Below are 16,561 nucleotides of genomic sequence, written 5' to 3' on the forward strand. Positions count from 1 at the left end.
GGGCATACTGTGTCCCTGTGTGGGTGACACTGTGTCCCTTGGGGGGGACGACACTTTGTCCCCATGGGGGGTGATGCTGTGTCCCTTTGTGGGTGATGCTGTGTCCCTATGGGGGGTGACATCGTGTCCCTGCATGGTTGATGCTGTGTCCCAGTAGAGGTGACACAGCTCTCTGTGCCCATCTCCTGCAGCCTCACGGACCTTCCGCCAGCTGGAAAACTCCCCGGTGCGGAAGCTGATCGCAGCACCGGGCCGGAAAGCACCGCCGGAGGGTTGAACTGGGCTGAATGGAGCTGAACTGGGCTGAATGGATCTGAATGGGGCGCTGCGGGTGCGGCGCTCCCAATAAACGGCCCCGAGTGGGCGAACTGCGCATGCGCGCCGTCTCCGCCTGCTTTCCGCTTCCGCGTTTGAGAGCGTTGAGGGGGGGCGTTCAACTCAACGCTTCTCATTGGTCGCTCTGCGCGTCGCTCTAAGCGCCGCCTCCAATCATTTCGTTCCGCTCTGCGCCAGCCAATAGCAGAGCAAGGAGCGCCGCGGTGGTGCTCCGCCCCTTTTTACCTCAGCGAGGAGGCGGCCATGATGGCGGCGGAGGAGGAAGCGGCTCCGCTGAGCGGTGTGGGCTGGGCGGCGGGACCCGAGGCGGCTCCAGCGGGCTGGAGCGTGGTAGGATGGGAAGCCGCGGCCCGACTGGAGGCTGCAAGACGAGGGTGAGGCTGCAATTCTATGGGAAGCTCCGGTGCGGCCCGGCCCTCACCCTGTGCGCACCCCACAGATCACCGCCAGCGTTGAGGGCAGCGCGGCCAACCTGGGCAAAGGCTTCGGGCACAAGGGCGGGTACCTGTGTGTGAGCACCGCAGCTCCGGTACGGTGAAAATGGGGCAAAATCGGGCGGTGGGGGGATCCAGGGGTCCCTCCTGAGCTCTGGGCCCGATCCTGGGGCGCGCCCTGAGCTCTAGGCCCCCGCAGGGCTCGGCTGGCTCTGTGGTGACCGATGTCCAGGTGCTGAGCGACCGAAGCCCGCAGCCCACGGGCTACAGCCGCATCCCCGAGTTCCCAGAGCCTCGTAAGTGCCTTTGGGAAGGAGCTGTGGGGTTTGGCAGAGCTCCGTCCTCATTTGTGGCTCCTGTTTTGCTCCCCAGGTTCCGGTGCGTCCCGTAAGAAGAGGATCTATGTGAGGTTGCAGCCCCGTGGGGCTGCTGAGACGGCTGTGTTTGACATCAAACTGAGTGGGAAGAGCAGAGCTGTGCCACAGTACATGAAGATCGGGTAAGGGAAGAAACACCCCCTCCCCCCCCCAAACCACACAATAAATGCACAAATAATGGGCTACCTGTCACCATTTGGCCCTATTCCCCTCTTCTTCCTGTGTTCTCGCCCTTTTTCCTGTTCCAAAACGTTCAATTTCCATATTTTTGTTGTTTTTAACCATTTTCTTTTCGTTCTCTAGGGAAATCGGTAGCTTTGCCATCTGGTGTAAGAAAGGAGCCCTTCCCAAATGCAGCCCTCCTCCTGTCCCCAAGCCCAGGACAGTCAGCCTGGGGTTGAAGCAGCTCTCGTTGGCTGACTCTGAACAGCAGTATGTATGCATTGACTTCATCTACTTCTACCTGGAGTTGGGAGCAGGACCTGCTGCTGCATGGTGCTAAGGCTTTGTGGTTCGTTACCCGTTAATGAGGGTCAGCTGTACACTGACTAAATGAGCAGTGTCCAAATGAAGAACACCTGGGGAAAAACAGCTGCAAGCATCAGTCTGAATTGGGACTGAGCTGATGGGAAAGAGCTCTGTGGGGGAGAACCTGGGGGGTCCTGGTGGCCAAGAAGGCCAACAGAAGCCTGGGATGCACTGCCCAAAGCGTGGCCAGCTGGGTGAGGGAGGTGCTGCTCCCTCTGCTCTGCACTGGGGAGGCCCCATCTGGAGCACTGGGCCCAGTGCTGGGCTCCCCAGTTCAGGGCTGACGGGGAACTGAGCCCAGAGGAGGCTGCAGAGATGCTGGGGGCCTGGAGCACCTCCTGGTGGGGACAGGCTGAGAGCCCTGGGGCTGTGCAGCTGGGGAGGAGAAGGCTGAGAGGGAGCTGGTCAGTGCTGCTGGTGGGGGGCCAGGAGGATGGGGCTGGGCTGCGTTTGGTGGTGCCCAGTGACAGGGGGCACAAAGTGGAGCTCTGGGATTTCCATCTGAGCAGGAAAGAGAAGTTCTGTGCTGTGTGAGTGGCAGAGCCCTGGCACAGCTACCCAGAGAGGTGGGATGTCCTTCCACAGAGAGATCTGGACCCACCTGGATGTGACCCTGGGCACTGCGCTGTAGGGAACTGCTTTAGGGGAAGTCAGATTAGAGGAGCTCCAGAGATCCCTTCAGCCCTGTGGATCTGTCATTTGATGATATTAATTCCATAGATCACCAGAGAAGCCCGTGGCTCGCTCTGCCTCCAGGCGTGCTTCCTTCACACTGCACAACTCTGTTGACGACGGCTCCAGCATCTACAACCTCTCAGGTACCCGTTCCTCTGTACCATAAAGCTGCACAAAGCACCCTGCTGAAGGAGTTCCTTTCCTTTTAAACACTGGAACCCAGATAAGACTGTAGAGTTTCCTCTTAGTGAGCCGCCTTTCTCCCTTCCTGAAAGCCCTCACCTGCTCAACGCAGCGTTCAATTTCAGAGTGGCTCCTTTGTTGCTATTAAAATCTCTGCCCCTTCTCTTTCCAGCAATGGACGGAGTCCCTTTCACACTACACCCCAAATTCGAGCGCAGCCCCAAATCCGACAGCAATGTGAGTGTTCCTTCCAGCTGCTGCCGTTCTGTTGTTTCCCCATCTCACCTCACAACCACTCTCCACTAAAACCCATGTCATTTCAGGCCATTCTCACTGACCTGACTGTCAAATCGCTCGCTGACATTGAGAAAGAGGTAATTAAACACCTCAATCTCTTGGGGCGAGTGATGGCAACGCTCTGAACTTCCCCAATCCCACTGTTTTTCTCTGATTGTTTCCAGTACAACTACACCTTTGTAGTGGAGCGGACGGCGGCCGCTCGCCTCCCTCCCTCCATTTGCTGACGCCACTCAGCGCCGCCAGGACGTGAAGCACTGACCCACGCTCCCTCCCTAATTAAGATCCAATTACAGGAAGTGCTGAGGGACGACAATAAAGGCGTTTCTCTCATCGCCTGCCAAAGTATTTTCGTAATGTTTTCGGGACGCGCGGCTGCGATAGAGGAGTTCCTGGTGCTGTCGCTTCTGTGATTTGAAGCGTGGGGCTCTATGGGTGTGTTTGTGATGGTGTTTCTTCTCCTGTGCTTTGATAACACTACAGCTCTACTCTGAACATCAACTCCTGCTGGATTTTAGTGTTTCTGGGTACCACCTTTGAGTCTAATCCTCCCTTCTATGTATGCTCCCCATTAAAAACATCACAAAGGAAGTCCCAGCCACATTTCAAAATACTTCAGGCTTGACTTTTTAGTTACCAAATTCTGTAAACGTCTCCTGGAGCGGGGCAGTACAAAACTCCCACCAGGCGCTGCGTCCTGGGAACACCAAAAAGTCATTTCACAGAGGTGATTTCCACGTGAGATGGGAGGAAACTCTCCCCGGAGCTCAAGAGCTGCTCTCAAATCATAGGGATGATTTTTGGGGTGCCCCCAGCAGGGCCCTGGCGCTGTGTTCACGAAGGCACTTTGAGTTTTGCTCTCCCCAGTAGGAACTGAAGGATACGGTCCGCCAACAAAGCAAGGAAGAAGTCGGCCAGCAGCACCTCCGTGATAATGATCTTGAACTGGGAAACAAATGCAACACTGAGCATCAATCCTCCCCTTCCTCCATTGCACAAAACCTAAAAGAGGCGCTGAACAGTGAACCTCTGCAGCTGCTGCTACTCTGAACGCTCTACTTTCTGCTGGCTGTGAGCGCCTTAATGCTGTGAGGACAGGCTTTAGGGGGAGCACAGCGAAGCACCACACGCTCACCTCAGTAGGGATTTCCACCAGCCCAAACTGTTCGTTGAATTCAGGCGACGAACCCGTGAGCAGCCCCACGATGGCCAGCCCTGAGAGGATGATGCTCCACAGCAGCGGTTTGTTCTCCTGCAGGCTCTCCATGAAGGGATGGCCCTAAAACGCAGCGGGGAGGAACCGTCAGCAGGTGCTGCTGTGCTCGCAGAACATTTCAGATTAGGGGATAAGGAGGAGCATGGGGCACACAGCTTGATCCAACTTGAACCAAAAGTGGGAGTTTTCCTCTGCAGAGCACTGAGCAACCCCGTAGGTTGTGATTAGAGAAGAGCAGTGCTTTGTTTGAGTATGTCTGAGTGACACAATTGCTCCTCTGGATGTGAGCGAAGCGTGGCTTGCCTTGTAGTTGATAGCAAACGTGGCCATCTGCATCGCCATCGACATGATGTACACGGTGCTGTTCACGAGGCTGGGCTCAAACTCCTTGTACAGATCCACAAACTCTTCCCGTCTAAAAAAGAGCAGAGCTGGAGAGATCAGCAGGATCACCTCAAGCAAAGCTTCCCCCCAAACTCCCCTCCCCCCAACCCCAATTTATTGGTATCACGCACAAATTCAGCCGGGCAACAGCACTCTGCTTTCAAAGCACCCTGCTGCAAGCACAGCTCATGGGAATGGCAGCACTGGAAGGGTTGGGAGGAACTGCTGGAGGTCATCTGTCCAACCTCCTGCTAAAGTAGGGAGCTCTTGGCCATCACAAATCAAGTGGAAAAAAAATATTTTTTTAAAAAAGGCTTTCCAGCAGTGCCTCCGTTGGTGTTATTGTTATTTTTTTTCCAGAGAAAGAGCAGCACGTGCTGGCTTTCTCCACTCTCTTCCTTTGAGAACGGCAGAGACGTGGCTCACGGGGACATGGGGCAATGGCTGATGATCTTAAGAGGCCTCTTCTAACCTTAATGGCTCTAGGATGAGCTGCTCCTGTGCTGGAGGAAGGGACACTTACTTGGAACCACTGCGCACCTGGGCACCGTGGTACAGGTAAACGAGGCTGAGGAAATGCACCAGGAACTGCAGCAGCACCGTCAGCACCGTGTAGAGGTTGAAGATGTTCGGCAGCGGACGCTCCTTGGACAGAGTCTTCAAAGGCTGGGAGCAAAAAGCAAGCGGGGTTGGCTACAGCGGTTCAGACCTCTCCGTGCAGTTTTCCACCACTCTGGGTTTGTTTGTTAATTAAAACAAGGTTCATTTTGGACAGGGGCACTCTTGCAGTAGTCCTGATACAAGAAACATGGACTGAGTGCTGCCCCAACACACTGCCTTCCCCGTACCTTTGACCTGGAGATGAAAAGGAAGCAGCCAGCCAGCAGCAGCCCCTGCAGAGTGGCCTGGAAGTCGCTGAACTTCACCCCTTCTAAGTAGAGGACGCTCTGGCTGTAGGCCAGGATCAGGGCGTTCAGGGCGAGGATCTTGAACATCTGGAGCGTTGTCACGAGCGTGCAGCGACCTTGCTTGATCACGTGGCAGACTGAGGAGGAAGAGGAAGCGGTTGGAAGCGGAACAAAGAGCTCTGGGTGGCTTTGTGCCTCAGCCCTCTTCTGAAGCAGTACAGGGGGAGGATCAGCACAGAGCATCCCCCCTGTGAAAGACTCCACGGCCACGCAAACAGGCAAAGCTGTCAGTTTGGGAGCGCTTCTCACCGCCCCACCTCCCCTTACTGAGGAATGGGGACACGCGGAGATCCGCGCCATGCTCTCAGCTCCCGCCTGTACTTACTGCACTGGATGGAGGAGAGCTTGGAGGTGAAGGGGGCTGCGATGCTGGCATCACCCAGCTTCACCACCGGTACGCGGTCCTCCTCCAAATCCTTCAGCACCTGACTGATCCGCTCCTGCAGGGCAGAAGAGAAAGGCACGTTGCACACCTTCACAGTGCTGCTCTCCCCTCTCCCTTCTTCCAAGCCAGAGCAGTCCCTGTGCTCACAGCACAGCTTTGGGATCTCTCCATTAAAGCACGAAGCTGCTTTTCTCCATCCCCAGTCCGGATGAACCAGCAGTACACCCAAGAAGGAATGAAGAACGATGACAATTAGTGGGATTTTTGACATCTCATTACCGACCCTCTGCACGGCCAGCTGCTCCTCTCGCTGGGACATGACTCTGTGCTTGGCACCACGCGACGTGGGCTTCACCGTCCCGCTCCCCAGCGGCACTGCAGCGGGCCTGAGCTCAGTGGGACCATCCCGAGACCTCTTCTTCCTCTCAGGCAGTCTCTCAGGAGCATTGGCCAGCAGAGCCACTCCTGAAATAAGCAAAACGTGATCTGTGGGGTGGATTGCTGCGCTCCCTTTGCTGACAAACGGGAATCCTGATGGAGATCTATGCGTGCAGCCAGTTATGGAGTGACTGCAGGCCTCTTACGCTGGTTGAAATAAAAAAGCTTTGAAAAGAGAAAAAGGAGAAGGGAGATTTAGGAAGAATCTCCGTTCCATAGAGGTGTGTTTGCAGCCAAATCCCACTGCTTGCTTGTACGTGCACAGCGGGTATTCCGCCAGCAGAGAGATCCTACTTTATCTCGCTTTCTGCCCCTAAACGATGTTGGTCAGATCAATTCCAGCCCCAAAACAAGAGAAATTAACATTGATTTTGTGTTTAGGAACTGCCACCAAACTCAGTGGCGCTCACATGGGCGTCCTGCAGTGCACTCACCCACATCCGCGTGTTTCAGAGCTCCGACATCGTTGGTCCCATCCCCGCACATCAGCGTGACGTAGCCCAGGCTCTTCAAAGTAGTGATCACAAACTCCTGCCAAAAAGAACTGCGTGGTGAGAATTGGCAGAGCAGCTGAGCTGGACGATGCGCCTTGGCTGAGCGTTGCTGTGTGGTGGGAACTCAGTGCCTTCCAAGCCACGCTCCAAAAGGTTCACCCTAATTAATTTTAGGAATGCGGAGCTAAATGAGCCAGTGCCTTCAGGATAATGACAGCACACATCCTGAGCTCTGTTTCTTGCTGCCAGCTGGCTTGGATAGCGCGAGAGGTTTTGCTTGTTGGCTGATAACAGCTTTAGCATTAAACACTGCTCCTGCCGCCCACCAGATGATCCCCACGGGCAAACCAGCAAAATTTGGGTTTTATCAACATCTCTCACCTTCTGCTTCGGCACCACTCTGGCAAACACTTGGATGTGCGGTATGAGCCGCAGCAGCTGCTGTCTGTCCAGAGCCTGCAGGTGAGAGAGACCTTCCCCTGTCACGCACAGGTCGTAGCGCTGCGTCAGCTCCCGCAGGGAGGTGGGCAAAATGGGGAACACGATGGCACCGTCGATGGACTGCCACTGCCAGGTGGAATCTGCAAAGAGAAGCTCTCATCGTATCCTAACGTGGAGAGGGACAGAGGACGGAGGGTTATCTGGGACACTGGAAAGCAAACGAGTCCTTTCTGTTGTTGGCATCAAGCAGCCATGCTTGTAGTACGGGACTGCAGTGCTCCAGGAGGGATTTGGCTGCTGAAGCCATTGCTGCATGAAATCAGTCACCTTTGCTGGCAGGAGGCTGCAGAATGAGTGTGTGTTCCCTCTGGAGGAAGTGCAGCTCCCTTGCCACGTGGCAGGCGGTCAGAGGGTTGTCTCCTGTTATCATCACTACCTGAGGGGAAAGTACAAGAGGCCAACGTCACTTCTGTGGGCACTGAGAACTGAGTTCTGCCCAGCAGGGATGCTGGAGATATTCCCTATGAGGTGTAGCTCAGTGAGGCACCTTCAAGAAAGGCTTTTTCTCCAGGCCACAGCAAATCCCATTGCAAAAATAACACCACATCCACGCTGCTTCCCTGCCTTCATCACGGGGAACCCTTTGCCTTCACTCCAAAGGCACCAAAATTCCACATCCCGAGCTGCCAGCAAGGCCAGGATGCCGCTGCCTGCGATGCTTACATGGTGCGACGCGTTCTGGATCTCCCTGATGACGGATCTGGAGTCCGTTTTGAGAGGGCAGGAAACCACAATGAAGCCAGCAAAGCGAAGGTCACACTCCAGAGCTTCACGCTTCATCTCTCGCACCTGCCACAGCAAATGGGGGAAAACCCATTGATTCTGTGATTCTGTGACTGATTCTGTGAAAACTGGAGCACCGCCCGACGCTTCGCCGCAGCTGTTTTGTCTGCTGGTGGGTGCTTCTTTGCAATGAAAGCATCATTTGGGAGAAAATTTGTGCTCTGAGAAGCACAGAGCAACCTCAGCTCATCCTCAGCTGCTCGACACAGAAGACACAGGAGATAAAGCTAAAGAGATGGCCCTGAAAAGTGTTGTGCACACTCATCCCCATCTAATAGGAGGATTGCAGGTAAGAAGTTCAGCGCTGAGCTTCCACGAGGGAAGAGCTGTTGCTTTACAGCTAGGAAAGCAGAAGTTTTGCTCAGTGAAGATAAAACTGGGAGCACCTCACCGAGTCCGTGCTCTTCTCAGAAGGTCCAAAATATAAAAATCAATGCAGTTATCACAGCTTTGGGCATCCACAAACTCAAAGATCCCCCCCACTCTTCCACAACCAAGCTCACGCCGTCTCTGTTTTGCTTTAAGAGACCGAAGGATTTAAGCTCCTTTTTTTTTTTTTTCCTTTTCCTTTTTTTTTTTTGAAGGCTGAAAAAGAAAGCATACCTGCTGGTGAGTGAGGTGCCCCAGTTCCTTGTAACCCAGGGCCAGCACTCGTGCCCCCTCGTGTGAGATTTCAGTGTGCACAGCGTGGTAGTTGCTTGGGCACTGAGATAACTGGAGAAAGTGTGGAAAAAAGTCACATTAATGCCATCCTGAAGATGTAGAATGTTGCAGTATTTCACATTACATATGGTGAGGGGAGGGGTCCTGTTCAAACAAGAGCAAAAGTGGAGGAACCACTTGTGCCAGCAGAAGGCATGAGCAGAGGGCAGAACCCCCACATTGCACTGGGATTAGGCTGGAATTCCTCCTTCCCCCCAGTGGGGTTTGGGTTCAAAGTATGCTCTTTACAAGACAAAATCCCTATGTCCTGAATCCGGGTTCTAGGGTAGAATTCCCACATTCTATGTCTGGGTTCCAGGACAAAATCCCCTCATCCCAAGCCCAGGTTCCAGGACAGAATCCCTCTGTCCCACATCCAGCTATTAGGGTAAAATCCCCACACCCTCTATCAGGGTTCTAAGACAAGATCCTTCTGTCTTGTCTCTGGATTCCAGGACAAAAATCTCCACGTCCCGAATCCGGGTTCTAGGACAAAATCCCCACATCCAGGTTCCAGGACAAACTCTCTACGTCCCGAATATCCAGCTTCCAAGACAAAAACCCCACAGTCCCACATCCAGTTTCCAGACTCGGTGGGTTGAAAGCGAGGTGTGAAGGCACGAGCCCACGTGCCACAGAAGGCCCTCGGAGTCCTGGAGAGCTGCGCTCACCATTTTGTGCAGCGTCTCCGGGGCCCCTTTCACAGCTGCAATGTAACAGAGATCAGCGGCGCCGATCTTCTCGTACGACGCCAAGACAGACATTCTTTTCAGGGCACTGGCAAAATGAAAGCGCTGGTGAATTTTCAGTCCCTGAGTTTTAATACTTCTGGGGAAAACTTTCTCATCTGGAAACAAAGAGATCAGGAAATCCTGAAAGGTTTCTCAGTAGCAGAAGCAACATCCCTCCCCTTCAGGTCCCGGTCACGATTCCACCGCTGCAATGTGAATGCCACCCCCATTGCATGGAGAACTATCAGAACTAAAGGCACCAACCAGAGTGTGCCGTGGCGGATGGGAATACCCACAGCCCTGAGAACGGATTTTTGCTATTCACTGTCCCCTAAATCTGCAGCATGAGGATCTCTGCTGCCCCAAACGTGCCCCAGAATTCGCTATTTGCAAGACGCCAGCGTGAGGCGTGGGAAATGGCTGCAGATCAGATAATTCTACGCTCAGATCGGGCAAAAAAAACAGCCATCCATCCTCCCTGAGCAAACGCATAAAGGTTTTACCTTTGGTCAGGGTCCAGTCCACCGCCGTCAGCATCGCCTTCTCCAACGGATCCCCCACCAACGTCCCGTCATCCAACTGCACGAGCGAGTGGCACGTAGCGATGGCTCGGTGGGTTTCTATAGGGATGTCAGAGACGGGCATCACTTCCTTCCCATCCCTGTGGCACAAAAGAAGAAGGCTGTGTTAACAGCCCCGTTCCGATGCTCTGAAACAGATCTGGGGATTTTTCCCAGCCCATTCTTCCCCCCTAGAATTCATATTCTGTGATGGCAAACAGCAGAGCTACTCGTGGCAAGGTGTGGGAAGTCCAGCCCTGTTGGCCAATGCCCACCATTTCGGCCGCTTCTCCAGAACAGATCTGAGCAGAGCACTCCAAAAAAGGAGCCCGAATTAACACATTCAAACAGCTATGCAATAAAAGGGCCGAGAGATCTCTTTGCTCCAAGCCCTATGGAAACGAACAAGGAAGTCAGAATGATTAAATTCAGGCACCCACCTGAGCCCAGCCACTCCTCTCACCACCAGGTGGTCGCTGGTCAGCGTGCCGGTTTTGTCAAAGCAGCAAACCTCCACTTTGCCCGCAAAGGGGATGCGGAAGGGCTCTGTGCAGTACACATCTTGGAGGGAGAAGAGGGAAATTCTGTTACAGGTCAGCCGGTGCAAAGCAGGGAGAGCTGAGTGGCTTTTCAAGGCAAGGCAAAAGGTATCAACGTGGCACTCGGAGTCATGAGCTCCCCGCTCTGAATTTCTGTGGTGTTTAAAATCAATTTGGCAGCAAAGCCATCCCACGCTGAAGATGGTGAATTTCCTCCTCCACACACAGGAAGCTGCTGAGCACGCAGGCGTTCATGTCAGCACTTTGGTTTGGCTCTTTCGGACCCCCTTGAAAGCACAAACCCTCGGTTCTCCCTTTTGGGGTTGAAGCAAGCCCCTTTCCCACCCACCAGCTCCAAACATCGCGTCAGATACCACCACAGTGCAGAAACGGAGGAGCTGACAGCAATTTCACACCCACCAACACCCCCACGGTTCCAGACGTACGAATCAATCGCAGAATCACAGAGTTGGGAGGGCTTGGAAGGACCCTCCAGAGGCAGAAGCAGCCTGCATTTTGTTTCTGCCTTCTGTTCGGTACTCACAGAGTTTGGCCAAAGCGATGAGGGAGGTGTTGACGGCCAGGGAGAGCTCGATGGGAAGTTCAGGTGGAACAACGGACGTCAGTATTAACGTACACTCGAGGAAGAGCTTGTAGCGATTCCTGCTGGGGTCCTTGGTGCCTGTGGGGTGAGAGAAATCCTGTACCTCCTGCCCCACACAACTAAGAGCAGCGCCCCAGAGAAGCACACCTACCTAGGAGGAGCTGCGGGAGGGCAAGAAATGCAGCCCAGAAATGCAATGTGGGCCCTACCCTGAAAAACGGACCAGCCCAACCCAGCTACACTCTCAGAAATTACAACTGTCCTTCCCACAGCTCTGGGCTGGGTTCCTGTGCAGAGAGCTGGAAGAGGTGAGGAAGAAGCTCACCTTCAATCCAGACGTACGACGCAGCAGCGACGGCGAAGACCAGCAGGAAGAGGATGAAAATGAAGGTCTCTAAGTTATTGGCTGTCACTCTCTTCACCCCAAAGAGGATTGTACGTAGCAATTTCCCCTGAGAAGAACAGCCTTCAGTGCAAGAAGCCAGCTCTGCAGCATGCACTGCTTTGTTAAAAACGTGTACAAAACCCAGTTTTAAAATCATACTCCGGTGTTTTGGTCCCAGCTCTGTAACCCTCCAAATAACCAGCAACTTTCAGTCCCCCACCCCACTGATCTGTCAAAACACCAAACCCATTCTTCAGTCCCTGTTCACCACTGCTTTTATGGATCCTTACGTTTTCTATCGACTTCTAAAAAAGAAAATCTCATGTTGGCAACCACAGCCCTTGCAAACGTGCTCCAATGACCCTTTTCTGACCATAATCACAAAATATGTGGACCTTAAATTTAGATACGAAGCCTGGACCCTAAAACCTGGTTCCCACTCTCCCGCACCGCACACCACCCCGCTCCTTTGGCACGCTGCCTTTGTTCCTCTCCCACCCACATCACTGTGATGCCCCCATTTCCATCCCCCACTGTTCTATCACTCCTAAAAGCACCGAATGAACACCACGAGGGAGCTGACAGAGGTGAGCAGGGATGCACACATCTTACCTGAGACGTGTTGAAGCCGGTCCTCAGAGCGTACGCCACGCATCCGTTGTCAACAGCTGGAATGGGAGCAGGATTGAAGGCCATGAGCTTCTTACTGCCTTCTGCCTACTGTCTTTTGGGGGCTTATCATAGAGAAATTATGCTCCAAGCTTTGTGCTCCTCTCACTTGCAAGGGGATAAAGTCAACTTGAGGAGGAATTAACAGCAGTCTCACTATCGTGGTGCATATTGAGGTTGAGGAGAGCGACTCAATAACCGCCTCCAAAGGTTGCACTGAGCCCCATGAAATTAATCCGCAAGCATTTCATGCCCTCTCACAGAGGGAATTTGCCTGGGTACGTACGTTTCAGTCCAGTGCTGGCTTTTTGGGGTGGGATGTGCTGCACCACCTTCGTTCCACCAAATATGATGTGCAGCCGGGCGTCCGTCTGCATGTCCAAAACGTGCTCTGGGCTGAGGTCCTCCACGGGCTCCTGCAGGACAATGTTCAGCCCTCAGGTTCACTGCTATTGATAAGAATACGTGGAGGACTCCCCTCTTTCCATATCCCACGTGAGGTGCCTTCAGCTTCACCCCAGCTAAAAGCAGCACGAGGAGAACCCAGGAATTCACGTGCTCTGGATTCAGAGCCAGACATTCCAGTGTGGGAGATGCAGTTCCCCCTTAGCACAGTGAGTTCAGTGAGGGAGGCTCTGAGATCGCTACTTTATCATCTCTACCCCCCCCCCCTCGGTGCACCAGGAAGGGTTTTGAAGTGCTTTACACTCATTCCTCCCACCTCTACCCAACCAGATGAATTCAGACAGGGGAATGCGTGGGAGGACAACGCCATGCTTTTGTAGTTCTGCCTCCAAGACTGGAGACGCGGCCAGACCAAGCAGGCACCCAGCTCTCATTTACCAGAGATCATCCATCGCTGACAGGGAGATGATAACAAGCAGGCCAGGCTGCTCAGGCCAGCATTCACACAAGGAGACTGACACGTGCAACTGACTGCAACGCCTTCAGTATTTCTACTGTCCAGCCAGGACAAAACAGAATTATTTCACACAGACCTTCATCTGGGGCACAGATTCTCCCGTCAGCATCGCTTCGTCCACAATGCACCTTCCACGTAGGAGCAGCACATCACATGGCACGAGGTTTTCATGAGGAGATCGGCCTGCCATTAAGACAATAAAACTCAGAAGCTGAGAGGCAGAAGCGACGCGTGGAAGGGAACAGCTCTCCCTCCGTTTAGCTGAGATACAGAAGGTTCCTACAGGTCTGAATCACCCATGGGCTGCCAACTCTATCTCTTGACTCCATGTCTCAGCGGTGCTGAGAACCCTGAAGGTTATTTGGCCTCTGGTGAGACTGGAAAAGTTCCCAATTCAAATTGTTTTGTTCCCACTGATGCTTCAAAGACAGGGAATGCTCCGTGGGGAAAGAACCTTTAAAAGGGAAGCACAGCTGAGACAGAGCCCTGCCCTTCCTCCCCCCTTCCTTCCCAGGGAGGTACTGTCAGCAGGAAGGAAACTCTTCATCTTCCCCATCCTAAGTGAAGGAAGAAGACGATTTATCTAGAGATCTACCTTCCTTCACGGCAACAAGAAGAGATCAACTCTTAGAACCCCTCAGCTGTGGCACCGATGAACCAAAGCCCTCAAAAGTGCCCAACCAGGATCGATTTGTGGTATTTGGGTATTTTTACACCGTGTGATTTCACTCGATGTCACTTCATGCGTCAGGAAGAACGCAGTTATAAAACAGCTTTGGATCACAGGAAAGCATTACCAATGGAGACGATATCCCCTGGGATGATCTCGTCGCTGGAAATGGGTCTCCACTTCCGATTTCGGTAGACCTGTAGGAAAAATAATTAAAAAATATAAAGATAAAAAGGTGTTGCTTGCGTCGGTGTCATCTGAAAAGGACAAGGATGTGAAAAAGGAACAGCAATTCCGTTAACAGCCACGTCCAAACCTCCAGCACTGCCCAGGAGCAATTCCTCAGGCGCTGTGCCCGTGATTATTTCCCCTCTGATTGGGGTTACCTGGATCATGTAGGGCTTGTTGCCCATTTTTCGGATCTCCGACATGTTCCTCATTTGCTGCTGGACCAGGGAAGCTTCGAACGCCACCAACATGGAGAGGGTGAAGACGCTGTAGTACCAGTACTCATCCAGGCACCACAGACCCACACAGAACACCTGCAGGGAGAACACAGCACACAAACTGCTCTCGTCTCGCTCAGAAAGCAAAAGCTTTCCATTTCCAGGCATCTTTCTCACCCAACTGAGTATGCATTTTGTGGCATTAAGCTGAGAAAAACCACAGCAGATCGCGGGAACTCGTTAGGCAGAAAGGGGATCTCTCCCACAGCAGTGAAATAAATCACCGTCACAGGGTGAGAACAGCTTCAGATTTAAGAAAAGTGATTCTGCCACCCAAACCTGCGAGGAATTCTCTCCTTTTGTGGCAGAACAAAGTATTTGCAGCTCCTTCTGTCTGTCTGCTTTACCTGGAAGACGAAGAACGGCGCTGTAGCTCTTTCTTTAAAAAGCTCCAAGAATTCCGGCACCACCATCTCAGCCCTGGGGAAACAAAAAATTAATACTAATTGAACCCTCATTAACCTAAAAGTTCCGTGCTCTCAACAAAAGCCCGACCCAGAGCCACCCGCAGCCCCTGCCTCACAACACCCAGAGACCCCCCACCTCTTTCTTTCCATTATTTCCAGCACTTAATTACTTTCCATCTCCTGTTTTCTGTCCATAAGATAAACCTGACAGCTGCCAAGCGAGGGCAAGGAGGAAACATTTGAAAGCACAGCTTGGCGACTGACGCTTTGGGATCATTTCCTATGCTCTCGTTCTGAAAAAAAGAGAGATCTGTGCACGGAAAACTTACTTATTTGTGCCATATTTCTTCTCAGCTGCTCGGATATCTTTGTCCTCCTGATAGCCCCGGGCGTTCTGGTAATAACACAGCGGATGCTCCACGGGGAAAGCGACGGGAAGAAACTGCTTCTTGCCATTTATCTCATAGGAATATTTGATTTTCTGAAACTCAAAGGAGAGAGCCTCCTGCCCGTCCTCATCCTGCAGAAAGAGGAAAAAAAAACAACTACTGAACACGTACTGGAAAGAACTGAAACTCCAACCCCTCGTGTTTCTTCACTGCTGTGGGATTCTGCCTTTGATCTTTGACATCCCCATAGCGACCGACTACAGCTGACACTTCCCAAGGCAGTTAAGCCAGGAGCAAAAGAACAGCAGCTCTGCATCTCTGACTCACCCGGTCTCTGTGGAGCGGCACCAGTTCTGCAGATCCGTTATTGGGGGTTGGCACAACTTTCGCCAGTGTGGCTTTCTTAGGGCTGGGTTCCTGAAACGCAAGACGAGCACGTCACAAAGCAGATCACAGAGCCCCAATTTCGGTGAGAAGCCAAAGGAAGCCCTGCTGGATCACACCAAGACACGCAGAACAAAGCAACCTTTGTCCTTTGGTGCCTTATTTTGCTGAGCTGAGGTGAGGATTGTGAGAATCCAACCTCAAAATGGAACCCGCCGACAAAGGAGCTGCACTCAGTACTTGGTCTGCAGTCAGGACACACGTGGCAGTAAAATGGGGCTACAGCAGAACAGACAAACAGTGGTCCCTCAGCAACTGATGGAACACAGAAGAGTGGAACAGCTTGGCTTGGAAAGGTCCTTCAAGATCACAGAACTATGGAATGGGTTGGGTTGGAAGGGTCCTGAAAGATCACACAGCCATGGAATGGGTTGGATTGGAAAGGTCTTTAAGGATCATAGAACCACTAAATGGAATGGAAGGGTCCTTAAAGATCATGGAATGGGTTAGAAAGGTCCTTAAAGATCATAGAGCCATGGAATGGGTTGGGAAGGTCCTTAAAGATCGCAGAATAATGGAACGGGTTGGATTGGAAAGGTCTTTAAAGATCATAGAACCACTAAATGGGATGGAAGGGTCCTTAAAGATCATGGAACCATGGAATGGTTTGGGAAGGTCCTGAAACATCACAGAGCCATGGAATGGGTTGGGTTGAAAAGGTCCTTAAAGATCACAGAGCCACAGGATGGGTAGCAAGGGTCCTGAAAGATCACGGAACCATGGAATGGGTTGGAAAGGTCCTGAAACATCACGGAGCCACGGAATGGGTTGGAAGGGTCCTTAAAGACCCTCAAGCCGCAGAATCACAGCACGGTTGGGTTGGAAGGACCCAAAGATCCCCCCCCCCCTCACACCGCCCCACCCCCGTCCTCGGGCCCCTCCAGGCTCGAAGCGCGCACAGCTCCGGGCATCACCGCCGTGCCCCCCCCAACTCACCCGAACGCACGTGAGCGCGCAATGCGCGTGCACCGACCACAGCCCCGAGAGCGCCGTCAGCAGATGAAGGACGCCGATAGCGGCCAACGCCAACAGCG

At 52.9% G+C, this 16,561-nt stretch overlaps 2 protein-coding genes across 2 annotated transcripts; one reads left to right on the forward strand and one right to left on the reverse strand.

Moving 5' to 3' along the window:
* The first annotated feature begins 541 nt into the window (after positions 1-541).
* MVB12A (multivesicular body subunit 12A) lies at positions 542-3,175 on the forward strand. The gene is made up of 9 exons (XM_010724636.3): positions 542-666; positions 776-865; positions 970-1,066; positions 1,143-1,269; positions 1,451-1,579; positions 2,396-2,493; positions 2,706-2,770; positions 2,857-2,907; positions 2,995-3,175. Exons 1-9 carry the CDS (start codon positions 580-582, stop codon positions 3,055-3,057), a joined length of 807 nt encoding a protein of 268 aa, XP_010722938.1. The 5' UTR covers positions 542-579; the 3' UTR covers positions 3,058-3,175.
* A 254-nt stretch (positions 3,176-3,429) lies between these two features.
* Positions 3,430-16,556, reverse strand: ATP13A1 (ATPase 13A1; the record flags this gene model as incomplete). Its single annotated transcript, XM_031552111.1, has 26 exons — positions 3,430-3,775; positions 3,966-4,109; positions 4,350-4,461; positions 4,954-5,096; positions 5,279-5,475; positions 5,724-5,838; positions 6,067-6,248; positions 6,656-6,752; positions 7,097-7,296; positions 7,484-7,592; positions 7,880-8,005; positions 8,603-8,713; positions 9,373-9,548; positions 9,936-10,093; positions 10,433-10,553; positions 11,076-11,213; positions 11,461-11,587; positions 12,133-12,188; positions 12,476-12,605; positions 13,188-13,294; positions 13,909-13,978; positions 14,168-14,323; positions 14,635-14,707; positions 15,024-15,214; positions 15,411-15,500; positions 16,464-16,556. Coding segments are annotated over 26 exons (3,333 nt in total), but the record flags the coding sequence as incomplete, so codon positions are not given.
* Between the last annotated feature and the right edge of the window lie 5 nt (positions 16,557-16,561).

Source organism: Meleagris gallopavo, chromosome 1 (assembly GCF_000146605.3).
Source record: "Meleagris gallopavo isolate NT-WF06-2002-E0010 breed Aviagen turkey brand Nicholas breeding stock chromosome 1, Turkey_5.1, whole genome shotgun sequence".
Lineage (NCBI taxonomy): Eukaryota > Metazoa > Chordata > Aves > Galliformes > Phasianidae > Meleagris > Meleagris gallopavo.

Coding starts and splice junctions, on each gene's coding strand:
- MVB12A (XM_010724636.3), top strand. CDS start 580: ATGATGGCGGCGGAGGAGGAAGCGGCTCCGCTGAGCGGTGTGGGCTGG. Junction 866..969: donor GTGTGAGCACCGCAGCTCCG/GTACGGTGAAAA, acceptor AGGCCCCCGCAG/GGCTCGGCTGGCTCTGTGGT. Junction 2,908..2,994: donor TCGCTGACATTGAGAAAGAG/GTAATTAAACAC, acceptor GATTGTTTCCAG/TACAACTACACCTTTGTAGT.